The 14,743-nt window shown below is 54.1% G+C and overlaps 2 protein-coding genes across 3 annotated transcripts in view; one reads left to right on the forward strand and one right to left on the reverse strand.

The window, feature by feature from the left end:
* The window catches only part of ARSG (arylsulfatase G), a gene marked incomplete at its 5' end in the record, with an annotated part of 69,877 nt that overhangs the window by 49,430 nt on the left and 5,704 nt on the right, over positions 1–14,743 (forward strand). The window contains 4 exons of one of the 2 annotated variants that reach the window (XM_082678376.1): positions 17–125; positions 6,817–6,937; positions 12,403–12,493; positions 12,570–12,665. In XM_082678376.1, the coding sequence (XP_082534502.1) occupies positions 17–125; positions 6,817–6,937; positions 12,403–12,493; positions 12,570–12,665 (417 nt within the window). The remainder of the gene's footprint in view (positions 1–16; positions 126–6,816; positions 6,938–12,402; positions 12,494–12,569; positions 12,666–14,743) is intronic. The other variant, XM_082678375.1, reaches the window with a different exon arrangement.
* The window catches only part of WIPI1 (WD repeat domain, phosphoinositide interacting 1), a 37,936-nt gene continuing 35,957 nt past the window's right edge, over positions 12,765–14,743 (reverse strand). Inside the window, exon 13 of the mRNA XM_082678380.1 lies at positions 12,765–13,973. Within this exon, the coding sequence (XP_082534506.1) occupies positions 13,938–13,973 (36 nt within the window). The 3' untranslated portion in view covers positions 12,765–13,937. The remainder of the gene's footprint in view (positions 13,974–14,743) is intronic.

Below are 14,743 nucleotides of genomic sequence, written 5' to 3' on the forward strand. Positions count from 1 at the left end.
TCCCCTCTTCTCACAGGGGGAAGTCCAGCCAAGCAGACCACCTGGGAAGGAGGACACCGTGTCCCAGCTCTGGCTTACTGGCCCGGCAGGGTCCCCGTCAACGTCACCAGCACTGCTTTGCTAAGGTACGAGACCCAGATTACCTTCAGATGTAGGAAACAGTCATGGATGCTTGCGTGGCTAGAGACCTCACACATCACCTGCCCTGGCCAGGTGTCCCCAGATACGTCCCGAACTCAGACTGTAGCAGCGTGGAGCTGCCTGGAGCAACAGTGCAGTGGGACACTTTTCAGGCCGTCCTCTGGGGGGCTGTCTCCGGGAAGAGGGCACTGGGTGGCCGTCAGTGCTGGGTCGTGCTGCTGTGCACTGAGGAGACAGTGGCTGCAGAAAGGCCAGGGGCATCCTCACCACTTGTGGCCTGGGCCAAGCTGACGGGGGTGCGGGAACGGGTCTATTGGGCCCGAAGGATCCCTTCTCTGGGGGTAGGGCAGGTGTCCTGGGGATGGCTCCATCAAGCATGTCACTGGTCATCAGATGGCACAAGAAAGGGGTCTAGATGTTGACGTGCCCCCGAGGGGAGGGGAAGGAAGCTGGACCCACCGGGCTGGGAAGGAAGGGATGAATCCTTGGGTGAGGGTCTTCTTCCTACCTCTGGCAAAGAAGCTTCTAGAAGGAAGGACGATCGTACACATGAGCACATCTTGCTATTACTCGGACCTCCTTGTGCAGGCAGGCCCAGGAGGCCCTCTCCTTGGCACAGAACTTGGCTGTGCTGTGCCACCCGGAAAGCAACACCACGCAGCTCTGCAACCGTGACTTATAACGAGGGCTTCTCACTCACCCGGAGGGCCCGTCCTCTGCGTGGTTCTGCCCTGAATCCATGGACGAGGGGGCCCCTCCGTAGACACAGCTGCTTGCTCACAGGCTCAGAGGTCTTATTCTGGTTAAAGACTAATTTCCTATTTCCAAAGGTCCTTCACCGTTAACCAAGTGGGTTCTGGCCTAGAGAGCACAGCCCAGTAGAGGAAAGCGGGCTTCACTGGTTTCCTCTAGCATCCCAGAGGGGAGGTGATGGAGAGAAGGCGGGGAGACTGAACCCCAGGGGGAAAGGAAGGGTGAACAGCGGTGACAGCCGAAGTCGGGGGTGAGTAGGCACTGTCCGTGGCAGCCTCTGGGCCCCCGGGAACTCCCGGTCAGCCCCCTACAATCGGGGGTGGGGATGGGGGCGGGGTGCTGCCGGCAGGCGTGACAGCAACAGCTCCGGCCGGAGCCTGTGATGTCAGGCTGGAGCCTGTGATGTCAGGCTGGCCGGGAAGAGGGCCAGGCGGGCTGCTTTTTATGGGTCCAACTTGCTGCAGTCAGGCCAGGGGTTCACGGGCTGGGCTGGACGTGCCGTCTCTCAAGTGACATCACCGGAAACCAAGCTCGTGCTTCTCAGTTGAGAATGGCGTTCTCACCTTCAGTCAACTACGGCTCCGTGATAAATTGCATCATTTTGTTGATAATTGCGGGCTTCAGAGGTGACAACTGACTTAGGGGATATTTTGGTGAGTGTCCAAAGGAAGCCAGCCTTGGTACGAGGTAACATCTGCTGGGAGTTTTACCAGGACACTCTACCGATGCACCAGGCCAGCCCCTCTTAGGGTATTTTTGGTGTTAAATTAGTCCTGATGGCAGCAGGACGGTCTGTCTCCGTACAGTTCATCCTCTTGCTGTTTTCTCACGTGAATCCATGGAGAGCAAACTTGGGTGGAGCGCCCTGACTGCCAGGACCCCCTCCGGGTCGGCTCTCGGGAGAAGGGTGGTACGACGCGTATTGAAGAAGCTGAGGAGAAGGGTGGTACGACGCGTATGCAAGAAGCTGAGGCTCTTATGCTTCATGTTCTTGGAAGCCCAGCCAGGCGCTCCCACGTATTAGGTACTTAATCACCTCTTCTATCACTTAGTCTCCTACTTTCTTCCCCAGAGGATATACATCTCCTTCCAGATCAGAGATAACTCCCTTCAGCCACTCTGAGCTGAGGCCAGGATCTCTTAACCCAGTATCCCAGCGCCTAAGGAGTTACGGACGCCAGAGAGTAGACAAGCTGATACGCTCACGTGAATACGGGAAAAGTAGGAAAAGGTGTGTTAGGGGCTCGGGGAGAAGGGTCCATGCTAAGCCTATTGGTTACCTTTAGACGTAACTGGGGTGTTAATCGTCAGGTGTGCACCGAGGTGACGTGATAAGATCAAAAGAAAGGTCTTACAGATGCCCTGACCCCAAAGCCCAGCGACACAACTGCAGCATGGGGGAAATTCATTTATTCAACGGAGGTGAATTGTTGGGTCCAGTTATGGGTCAAGCATGGCTCCAGGGACTGTAAGAACGGGCACATCGGACAGAAGGCTTCTGTTGTTGAGGAGCTGACGTCCCTTCGGGAGGGCAGCACATCTGAAAAGGGCCTGGTGATTTGATCCTAAAACTCTAGAGCGGGGTATCTCAACCTTGGCACTGCTGACATTTTGGGCTGGACCGTTCTTTGGGGTGGAGGGTGTCCTGGGCGTTTAAGGACGTTTACTAGCACCCCTGGCCTCCACCCACTGGATGCCCATGGCTTCCCCAGCCCCAGTTGTGATGACCAGAATGTCCCCGGGCGGCTCCAAGTGTCCCCTGGGGAGGACAGACTCATGTCGGTTGAGAATCACAGCTCTCAAGTGATTTCTCTTGGTCATGTACAAAAAGGGGGGGGGTCTGCTCTGCATCTGAGCTGGGAGGCCCCCATCTCTGCTCAGAACGGAGGAACGCTCCCTTGGAGATTCTTGGGGCAGGCCTACAGTGGCTAGAAGGGGAGGGGAGGGCTTGCAATAATCTCATCTGAAAAACAGCTAAAGGTCTGTTTCGCCCGGCGAGCGGATGACCCGCTGGGGGACCCCGAGGCTGTCTTCCCATATCCCAAAGGCAGGCAGTTATGTGCAGGGGGACTCGGCCGGTTCTGGGCTGTCTTGAGGCACAGAACTGAGTCCCGGAAGTAGGATCTGCAAAGAGGTGATGCTCACGTCGGTGTCCTGTGGGTTGGGTGTCACCGCCCCCCCAGGGCGAGGCCCAGCCGCGCATCTCCTTTCAAGGCCCGCCCCCCACTGCTTTCCCGTATCTGGCAGTGGGTTATGGGGGGAGATGGGCAGCGGACCCTCCCTCACCCGCACTGCTGCGGCACCGGCACTCTGCTGTGTAACGGACATGCGCGCTTCGGTGTTGGGTCTTCCTGGTGCTGTGGGCCCCCCGTGCTCCCTGCAAAGTTGCTGCCGGGCCCTGCTGGTCTCCAAGGGGGACCTGCAGCCTCTCCAGTCTCCACCGAGGGACTTAGGCCAGGAAGGGGTGGGCACCTAGCTTTCCCCAGAGATAACGCGAGCGAGTTTCCCGCAGGAAGGAACTTACAGCCAGAGGCCAGAGAGCTCGCTCGCCACATCCAGGAGCGTTCCCACTCTTCCACGGTCTGGAGGGGTTCTGCTCTCCTCTCGCTCACTCTAGGCCCGGAGTCCAGGCCCACGCACCACAGCCTACACTCCAGCAGCCCTGGCCCTTCTCACTTCCCGTCTTCAGATCACACCGGCCACTTCCCAGATGTAATGTCCGCGCTTCTAGGAAGCAGCCTCCCTTCCGCCCCCAGCACCCCAGCAAGCGCCCCAGTGCCATTGACACGTGCCCTGAGATCCAGGCCAGCCCCCCGCAGCCCTGCAGCTCCCCGCATCCTCCTCGCGATTGCCCAGTCCCCACACGCAGGTTCTGTTGGCAATTCCTCGGATAAAAACACAAATATGCACGCTTTCTCTGAACACAGCGCCTTGGGCTGGCTGAAGCCGCATGAAGAAAGTCTTCTCACATGGGCAACAGAACCTGCAGTGTGTGCCCCCTGGAGCCGACCCACTCAGGGGGCTCTCTTCCGGGTCGCCGTGCCTGCCCGTCCGCGAGCAGGCTCTCGACGGCCCGTCTCGTAACCAAGGCCTCCAGAACCCAAGGCCGATTTGCCCATCGGGGCTGGAGGCGCGGTGCTGGGGGCACACGACCTTTTCATTTTCTTTGAAACCAGAAGAAAAACCAAAAACTTTTAGGTTGAAGAAAAATGGCTTCATATCTCCTCTTTATATATTTATATAAACTGTATGTCAACAGAATTGTAAAATATAATTTTGAGTATTTTATATGGAATAAGGAACCACGAAGGCAAACGGACTGAGGTTCCATGAAAGTCGGAATGCGCCTTCCCAGGTATTAGAATGAACTGTGGAAATTTGAAAATTAGGTTTGGGGTTTTTTGGTCTCTTTCCCCAAGGTTTCCAAGACTCCCGGGACCAATTCCTTAGGGAGGGTTTGGAGTAGCAGGGTCCCTTTGGTAGCCTTTGCAGGACTGATTGGCAGGACTGATGCTTTCTCCAAGTTCACGCAGGGGCCCAGGGTCTGGGGCTCTGTGTCCCGGGAGGATCTCCCTCCTCCAGGGCTCCCCTCGGGGGCTTGTTTTCCTCCTTTACGTAAGGAAGGACTCCTTGGTAGCCTGAGCTTGGACTGGCAAGTCCTGGAGATGCAGAAGCTTTTGTCGCGGACCCGAGCTTTCCTCTGTGCTCTGGAGGTTCCTGCCCGGTTCTGAGACACTGGGACTCCATGAACATTAGATTCTGTGCTGTATAATGAGGGTGCTAAGCCTCACGATGACGGAGGGGGGAATGAGACGGGAAAAGAAAATGTGCCGCACACCCCCAAATCTAAGGCAGACCCTGTTCTTCTGCCACTGACCTGACTCCTCTGGGGGGCACGCCTCTCTTAGGGGTGCAACGGAGAGAAAACCCCAAACAGCAGTGCCGGCCACCCCGGCCTCTTCAGCCTGCACTGCAGTCCGTCGGGCTGCCTGATTTCTGGCAGGGGCCTTGGACTCTGGACAGGTTTCTGGACCGTTCTGTACTCCGCAAGGGCTTACTGTGCACTTCCTGCACTTGCACGTGCGTGGGGTGCCAGCCCCTGGAGCGCACATCGCTAGAGATAAGCCTCCGGCTCTGTGAACCGTGGAAGCCAGAGGCAGACCAGAGACGCTCTGTACCGTAGCCGAGGGAGAGATCCTGCTTGGGGCTGTAGACAGAGCCCTGGAGCAGAGAAGGGGAGGCGGGCACGTGGCAGTTCCCTTCCGCGGCCCATCTTGGGGGGCGAGCCTCCGCTCCCGGGACTCTGGGCTGGGGAAGCAGCAGGTGGGGCCTGGAGGCCTCCCCATGAGCCCAGCCTCAGGTGGACCCTCTTTCCCGAGATGTCCAGCCTCGTGCGGGCCTGGCCCTCCGGTTCTGTCGAGTCCCACCGACTCTCCGTTAGCCTGGCCCTCAGATAAACAGCTCTGTTCTTGCCGAAGAGTTTTTGTCTGACCTGAGCACAGCAGGCTGGAGGGAGATGTGCCCTAGGGCAGAGGGAAATGGTACCACGTGACTTCAAAGAAAATCAAATTCACAGAATCCACCGACGTGCTCGCAGTGGCTGCCTTCGGGCGGGGGCTGTGTGCTGCTGCTGCGTATTTCTGGATGTCATCCTATTTGCCCACCCTGAGCACTGACTATTTTGTAACAGGAATAACAGAGCTAAATGAAAGCGGATGGAATGTGTCACACATGACGGCATTCTAGACAAAGACTAGCCATTCGCGACACGGAGACCCGGGGTGGGAAAAATGAAGTGAATGTTCTCTTGCAGACACCTGTCACACACTGTTCCCTCTCAGCGGGTGGCGGTGGCCTAGGTGGTGACAGGTAGAGCCCCTTGGTTCTTCTTTTTTTTTTAACTTTTATTTTTAAATTAATTTTATATTGGAGTAGAGTTGATTTACAATGTTGTGTTAGTTTCAGGTGTACAGCAAAGCGAATCAATTATACATATACATATATCCACTCCTTTTTAGATTTTTTTCGCATTTAGGTCACCACAGAGCATGGAGTAGGTTCTCATTAATTATCTGTTTTATACATAGTAGTGTGTATATGTCAATCCCAATCTCCCATTTCATCCCACCACCCGCCTTTCCCCCCTCGGTAACCATAAGTTTGTTCTCTACATCTGTGACTTTATTTCTGCTTTGCCGATAAGTTCATCTGTACCATTTTTCTAGATTCCACATGTAAGCAATATTATACGATATTTGTTTTTCTCTTTCTGACTTACTTCACTCTGTGTGACAGTCTCTAGGTCCATCCATGTCTCTGCAAATGGCACCATTTCATTCCTTCTTATTACAGCCCCCTAGTTCTTAGGTAGGTCTGCAGGGGTGTCCCTGTGAGTGACTATAACACAGACATCCAGTGAGCTCTCTGAGTGCCAGGCCCTCTACGTGCATGACCTGCGTCTTTCATGCACACTGCCACCCAGCGAGGCAGGTACTGTTGTTATCAGGCCCATTTTATTTTTATTGTTTTGGCCACACTGCGAGGCTTGCTGGATCTTAGCTCCCTGGCCAGAGGTTGAACCCGTGCCCCCTGCAGTGGAAGTGCGGAGTCCTAACCACTGGACCGCCAGGGAAGTCCCCTATCATGCCCATTTTAGAGAGCAGAAAACTGAGGGCTAGACAGATAGATGGCCGAGCTGAGATTCGAGCCCAGGCAACACCTGGCTGCAGAGCCTGGGTGCTGCTCCTGTAGGAAATCCAGGTGGGGCTTGAAGGCAGGACAGGAGGCAGAGGGGGCGGGCTGTATGGGAGGCTGCCGGGGCTCCGTCTGGGCCGGGCTGGGCTGGGCGGCTCTTGCACCCAGCACGGCCAGGGAGAGAGCCTGCGGACAGCTGGGGCCAACACTGTCTTGATCTTCCTGCAGCGTGCTGGACATCTTCCCCACCGTGGTGGCCCTGGCTGGGGCCAGCCTGCCCCAAGGCCGACACTTTGACGGTCTGGATGCCTCGGAGGTGCTGTTCGGCAGGGCGCAGGCTGGGCACAGGGTAAGTGGAGGTGGTGCGTGTCCCACCTGGGCTCCTCCAGAGGTGGGGCCCCTGCCCCCTATCGGGGTCTGGCTGCCTCTGCCCAAACAGAACCACCGTCAGAAGGTGCCTGCAGTGGGCCCTGGAGATCCAGTTTGTCGGCCGCCGAGGGGTGATTCCTCTGAGATGAACCCGTCCTTCCTCCCCCTCTCCTTCCTGAGTCAGCCCAGTTCCTCAGCCCAGATTTCTGCGCAGCAGTTTTGGTGTAGGGTGGGCGCCCATTGGGGCTTATTCCCTATACCGAATGACTTTTTTTCCCCTCACCATCATTTAATTTTCTGACATGCCCTAGGCACGCGGCACATTTTTGTTGGATGGGGTGCGTGACCTGTGTCTGTGAGTTGTGTATCGTGGGGTTCCCCGGCCAGAACGGAAGCTTCCCAAGGTCAGGGAGCTCACCGTGGAATTCTCAGAACACCTAACACAGGGTCTGGCCTCCGGCCAGCATGCAATAAACGAGGACTGGATGAATAAACAAATGAAGGATGGATGCCCTGGGTGGCCGGGCCGGTCCTCGAGGGCTCAGCACACACACGGCTCTCCAGCCCCCAGGGTCCCCTCTTCGGGGTGCTCTGAAGCGCTCGGTGGCAGCGACAGCCAGGAAATGTCGGGCCGGATGGCCTTTCCCTGCCTTTCTGTGTGTTTTACTTTGGCCAAAAGGAAGAGGAAGCGGGAGGAGGAAGGAGGCCGGCGGAACCCGGAGCTCTTTCTGGAAGGCCCCGTGAGCCCGGCTCCTCAGTTAGGGACCCACACATCAAAGGGTTTATTTCTGGCTTTACTGCGGGTCACATGGAAGTGAGTCAAATGTCCTGGGGCAGTTCCTGAAGCTGCCCTTCCCCACGGCCGGCACACTGGTCCTGAGCGGGCACCAGGGCTTCTTGCCCATGCTCGGAGTGGCCTCTAGACCAGGACGGCTGCTCCCGGCCTATCCGACGCCCTGGAGCTGCAGACCCTTCGAGGCCGAGCCCTGCTCCCGCAGGACAGCCAAGCAGGAAGGTGGCTTCCGCCTCTGGCTGGGAGTTCGCAGTATGTGACCCTGGGGGGTTATCGACGACGTCAGCGGAGAGATGCTCCCGCGTGTTTATGACCACGGCCGCGCACAGAATGATCGGGGTCACCAGGAAGCGCTTCAAGGACTGGGGGCGCCTTGACGCTGTCCGTCCACAGGGGGAGGCCAGCTCCCGGGCGCGGAACTTCCGTTTCCAGACGGCGGAGGGCTCGCCGCCTTTCTCAAGCTGCCGCTTTCCGCGCACCCACGGAGGCCCCGCTTCAGGGCTTCGCGGTTGCTGGTCTGGGCCCCCAGGGGGCTGGGCCCAGGGACCGGCAGGAGAGGCAGATACGAGCCGCAACACCGGCTGGGGTTTTCGTGGGGACGTGTGATGTGTGTGGGCTGCCCCGTGTCCCGGAAGGGGACAGCTGCCACTCGCCGCTCGCCCAGAGCTCTGGTGGCACCTTCCAGGGTAGAGGCACGTGGGCGCTGGCACCTGTGGGCCCGGCCCAGCACCTCAGAGGACTGGGCTCCTGTAGCGTAAGTCCAGACACCTTAGGGCTCAACGTAGGCCGCCGCTGGCCCCAGATTCAGCCGCTGCGGAGACTGGAGTACATTGTCTCGAGTCTGCTGATGGAGGACCAGGAGGGAAAAATATATGAGTGACTGTAGAAATATACATACCTATGCACACATATACACGTGGGTACACACGCGCGTGCACGTATCCGCGTGCTTTTTGCTTTTGGGTTTTGGGTTTTGGTGCAGCGTACAGGATCTTATTCCCCGACCAGGGATCAAACCTGGCGCCCCCAGAGTTGAAGCGTGGAGTCTTAACCACTGGACCGCCAGGGAAGTCCCTTGTTTTGGTTTTGGTCTTCAGTAATCATTTATTGAGTAACTATCACGTGCAAGGCACCGTACCATTCTGGGGCATCCAACTGTGTATAACAGCCTTAAAGGTTAGATGTAAACATTGCCACCTGTTTGGAACATTCCTTAATACTCCAATTAGAATATATTGATTAGTTCCCACAGCATACACATATATATGTTAACAAACACAGCTGTGTTCACCCTTAGGTATATGCTGGGCTTACAAGATTCGAGTATGGGTTGGTTTAGAAAACCATTCCAGTTTCAAGAAGCTCAAAGTAACTCCTAGACCGTCATCTCAAAACAATATGCAAAAAGTCTCAGCGGTTGGGTTCTTCCCTATTTTGCAAACGAGTAACGGAAAGTCGAAGAGCTGAAGCAACCTGGGGCCACGTAAGCCCTGGCACCCTCCCCAGGTCCTGCGTTGAGAGGTTTACAGGCAAATGCTGGGCTATAGGTCTTCCTGCTGTGAGCGGTCTCACCACCCACTTCATGGACAGCTAGGGTCGCTGATGCCATGTCGTGTATTCCTGCACCTGCAGACCCTTCTGCTTCTGATCTAGAGGGGTCTGTGTCCAGGCAACGAGGGCAACCACAAAGGGGGAGAGGGGAGGGGGCAGGAGAGGGTGCACAGCCTGGGGGCAGGCATCCCACTCTAGGCTCGCCTGCTTCCTGGATGGAATTTGGAGGTTGCAGCATCACTGCTGGTCAAGTCCTACCTCAGCCCCAGGTTGCCATGACCAAGTCCAGAAGTTGTCAGCCGAGGGAAGGCTTCTTAATGGCTCTGCATCTGTCCTGTCACGACCAGTCTGGGGCTGTGTAGTCATACAATGCTTGGTCCATCCCTGGAGACCATACATTGTAGAAACGGAAGTCGGGTCTTGGTCTCTGCACCGCTGATCACTTCTCTTAGGGATAAGGGAGGCCCCCTAGTGGCAAAAGATGCTGTCTGGAGTGGCTGGCGCGAGGCTGACGGCTTTTGGAGACCTGGGTCTGTGCACCCAGACCTGAAGGGGTGGGAGACCCCTCCTTCTGGGGAGGCTACCCAGGCACCAGCCTCCAGAGAGGTAAGGAGCCGCTCCCTGGTTGAAAAAGCAAAACAAAAGAAAACAAAGCAAACAGGTAAGAAAGGCAACCAAGAAGATGCAACGTGTTTGCAGAAGATAAAGTTATCTTTGCAATTCTGACCGGGTGTCCTCTGGAGAGGAAATGTCTTCAGCTGTGATTCATGTGTAAATTTGCCAACCTCCTTCCTATGTTGATATAAACAAGAACGCCACCATCAGTCTGCTCAGAGGGGAAAAGCGGGGCACATACGAGTTCTCCAAGATCCATCCGCCCTCCCGAGAGCGAGCCATTTTGCTTGCTCTTGGATTCTGGAAGTGGCGGCTGGTGACACCAAATGAATGTCCTGCACACGGCAGCCGCCGCTTACGGAATTTCTGTTTCTGTTACTGAGCCATAATGTCAATGGCTCGAACCCGCGGGCCTGGGCTCCCATCTCCTGGATGTCTGAGTACATCCTAGATCTGTTGACAATAGATTTCCCAAGTCCCCCACTTCCTGCCCTCTCCAGAAGGAAACAAAACAGCCTCCTGTGGTGAGAGGCTTGGCTTCCTTCAGGGTTGGAAGAAGTGAGGGTTTTGAGTTACGACTTCTCTTCCTGTTTGGAAGGAGCCTGCTGTCATCACGCCGGCTGGGGACCTGGCAGGCCCTGTCACGAGAGCACGGAAGCAGCAGGTGTGGGAGGAGCCCCACCCTCGCTGGCATCCTTTCAGAGCCGGGAAACTTGGGGGGACAGCTGTTTACCGCTCCAACAGATGTTTCTCATTTTTTTTTTTTTTTAGCTCCATGGAAACTTTGAATCATGTAAGCGCCTTTCCAGTGATATATATCGGTCATGATTCACACCAAGGCGGTCTCACGTTTCCAGCCCAAAGCCACCAATTGCCAAGGATGCTGGTCTTTTATTTTCTATCAAACCTTGTCCTTGGGAACCCTGAACTAGGTGTTTCCATTCTGAAGGGTGATTCTTTTTATTTTTTGGGGGGGGGCCACGCCACTTGGCTTGCAGGACCTTAGTTCCCCGACCAGGGATCGAACCCGTGCCCCCTGCAGTGGAAGCGCGGAGTTGGAGGGTGATTCTGTCATTGATGCCTTGCTCGGTCTGAGTGTGGTAGGACGGAGTCAAAGGTGATCTGTGTTTGGAGGGAAGGCCGTGCACGGTTCTGGAGAAGTCACACGGAGACGCCCTCACGTGAGAGTTGGAGTCGACTGGATGCTGAAGAAGCTGTTTTCCAAAGAGATCCAAGGCTCACCACCGATCTGCGTCAGGCTCCCTGGGAATATTTCTAAAACATGCAGATCCCAGGCCCCGTCTTGACCCTGAGGGGTGGGGCTCAGGCAGGGGCCAGCCTCCTGGGTGGGTGACCCCTGCTGTCACAGAGGGACCCGCACTTAGAAGGACCCTGTGCTTGCTTTAAAGCACACGTGCTGTGGCCACCTTGAAATTCTTAATTTTTTGTGTGTGTGTGGGGTGGGTAGTAATTAAAAGAAAACAGCTTTTTAAGAAATTTATTTTGGGACTTCCCTGGTGGCACAGTGGTTAAGAATCCTCCTGCCAGTGCAGGGGACGTGGGTTCGAGCCCTGGTCCGGGAAGATCTCACATGCCGCGGAGTAACCAAGCCCGTGCGCTGCAACTATTGAGCCTGCGCTCTAGAGCCTGCGAGCCGTAACTACTGAGCCCGCGAGCTATAACTACTGAGCCCATGTGCCACAACTACTGAAACCCATGCACCTAGAGCCTGTGCTCCACAACAAGAGAAGCCACCGCAATGAGAAGCCCGCACACCGCAATGATGAGTAGCCCCCGCTCACTGCAACTAGAGAAAGCCTGCGTGCAGCAACGAAGACCCAACGCAGCCAAAAATAAATGAAGAAATGAAGAAAATTTTTTTTAAAAAAGGAAATTTATTTTGCTGAAGTATAGTTGATGTACAATGTTGGGTTAATTTCTGCTGCACAGCAAAGTGATTCGGTTATACACATATATACATTCTTTTTCATATTCTTTTCCATTATGGTTTGTTACAGGATATTTATTATAATTCCTTGTGCTATACAGTTGAAATTCTTAATTTTTGGACAAGGTTTCTCTCATTCTCATCTTGCACTGGACTCTGCAGATGACATGGCTAGTACTGGGCCTAGGAATCCAAGCAGAGCTGTAACCCACTCCGATTAATTGACTAGCAAAAGAGCTCTTTCACACAGGCTCCCGGGAGTTGGATGGTGTGGACCACAGGCCTGTGTCTGTGTTTGGGGCTGGGCTGGGTGTCAGAGGGTGGGTTTGGCGGGTGATGGGGAACAGGGACCACGACAAAGAAAGTAATGCTGAGACTTCCCTGGCGGTCCAGTGGTTAAGACTCTGCGCTTCCAATGGAACTAAGATCCCGCATGCCGTGCACAGCACAGCCAAAAGAAAAGCAAAAAGAAAGTAATGCTTTCCAGGGAGCCTCTAGCATGGTTTTCTTGTCTGTAAGCCCTGCTCCCCTTTCCCAGGTGCTGTTTCACCCCAACAGTGGGGCGGCCGGAGAGGATGGAGCCCTTCAGACTGTCCGCGTGGAGCGGTACAAGGCCTTCTTCGTCACTGGTGAGTTACTGAGGGGCCCTGTCCCACCCGGACTCTCGCTCAAGCCTCCAGGATGATGTGGGCTGCCCCCTTTCAGGGTGCTCTCAGCATCTCCGATGGTGCCGCCCCAAACCCGGGCCCAGGAGGAGGGCTCAACACGCAAGGGCCCTGCCCAGGCCCTCTGCACCTACAGGTACGCTAATAAGGCCTTTCTGCCGTTCGCCTAGATCTCCAGCCAGCTCAGAGCTGGTCCAGCACATCCACACTGTCCACTTTTTCACGTGAAAAACATTTCATCCCACGGTTATGCTTTCAATGCCAGTCTGGCTGAACATTCAGTGGGAGCTTAGAGATGTTTTGAAGCAAGAGACTGTTTCAGAAAATAGCTGTTAGAGGTCTATTTAGCAAAGCCAAGCCTCTCTCCTACTTGGCTCACCCTGTGACCATCTTAAACGTATATTTTAGAAGGGTGATAGCGTGGTTCTCAAAGTCTTGCCGTGGCTTTTTGCTTCCAAGTGAATTTGGACTCCCTCCACCCTGGGTCCCTGTACTTTCCTAGTCTTAGTTCTCCAAGAGCGACGGTCCTTCTCCTTGGCCTCCAGGTTAAACTCCCTCTCGGCTTTTAAGGCCACCTGGATTGAGAACTGCTTCTCGTCCTCCAGCTGGGTAGGACATGGAGAACTCCGGTACTCACCACATTCTGCCGTATACGCCAGTTATTCAAGTGCATCTTTTCTTTCTTCTAGTAGCTTTAAGCGCTCTAAACTCAGCCTCTGTAAGCTCTTTAATCGTTGTTGTCTTGACATGCTCGGCACAGAATCTTGCATCTGGTAGGAACCCTAACACTTTTTTTTAATGAATGAAAAACAAGCTCCCCCCCCATGCACCCCCCCCCCAAAAAAAACCCTAACCCAAATCTGGGATCTGGTGTGGGTTCCAATTTGATTCACTTATTTTTTTTTTAACTCAATTTCTTTTTTAAAAAATGAGTTTATTTATTTATTTTATTTATTTATTTTTGGCTGCGGTGGGTCTTCATTGCTACGTGCGGGCTTTCTCTAGTTGCAGCAAGCAGGCGTTACTCTTCGTTGTGGTGCGCGGGCTTCTCATAGGGGTGGCTTCTCTTGTTGCGGAGCACGGGCTCTAAGCGCATGGGCTTCAGTAGTTGTGGCTCTCGGTCTCTAGAGCTCAGGCTCAGTAGTTGCGGCACACGGGCTTGGTTGCTCCGCAGCATGTGGGATCTTCCTGGACCAGGGCTCGAACCTGTGTCCCCTGCGTTGGCAGGCAGATTCTTAACCACTGCACCACCAGGGAAGTCCTGATTCAGTTATTTAAAGTTAGAGCTTTCCAAAGAATTATATAATAAAGAACAAAAATTTATTTGCCCTGAGGGTGAATAAGTGACCCCAAAGAAAATGTGGCATAAAAACAAAACAAGTTCTTTGAGTTCATCACTTGAAAGATATTAAAAACGCCACAAGAATCTTCGACTTTCCAAGACCTAAAATGCAAACCAGTGAGATGTTTGTTATTCTTTCAGATGGAAAGTGTCCAGATGCCAGCCCTTACATTACCCTATCTCAGAGGTATGGTTTCTCCAGGCTGAGTTAATTTCAGAAGTCATAACCCAGCCAGAAAGCCCTTGTCATCGTGACGCTGGGATCATAAAAGCTACTATGAAGTGATAGGACTGTTTGAAAGGATCACAGCCAGACAGGAATTATGATACCCAGGGGAGGTCTGTTCTTCTGAGGCATCACCAAACTCCCAGGAAAGTTAGCAAGGGAAGAATGGAAATCTCAACAGATGGGATGAAATAGGATGAAACATGATGAAGCCCGGATGTGCTCTGATGCCTCCTTTTCCCACCCCCGTCGCTGAAGATCTGCGTGCTAATTACATACAACTGCTTTGGGATAAGTGAGGTGAACTGACATCTACTGCATTAGATTAGAGAACGAGGTGTGTGTCCCTCTATGATGAGGCTGTGATTTCTGAGGTCGTGTCCTAGGAGGAGCTTAAGAGGCAGCGAGTCTGTTTTGCTGTGTGGCCTAGAATGAAGCGATCTTATTGCTTTTTCCTTTTTCAAAAGAGTAATTGAGGGAAACTTTACACACAGTGAAAGCCACAGACCTAAACGGCACGATTTGATGAGTTCCTATAAATGTATATACTTGCATAAGGACCCTCTTAATGCTGTGAATTACATCGATTGGTTTTCAAATGTTAGGTCAACTTTACATTCCTGGATAAACTCGGTTGTGATGTATT

This window comes from Grampus griseus (genome assembly GCF_964374135.1).
Source record: "Grampus griseus genome assembly, chromosome: 20".
In the NCBI taxonomy this organism is placed as follows: Eukaryota; Metazoa; Chordata; class Mammalia; order Artiodactyla; family Delphinidae; genus Grampus; species Grampus griseus.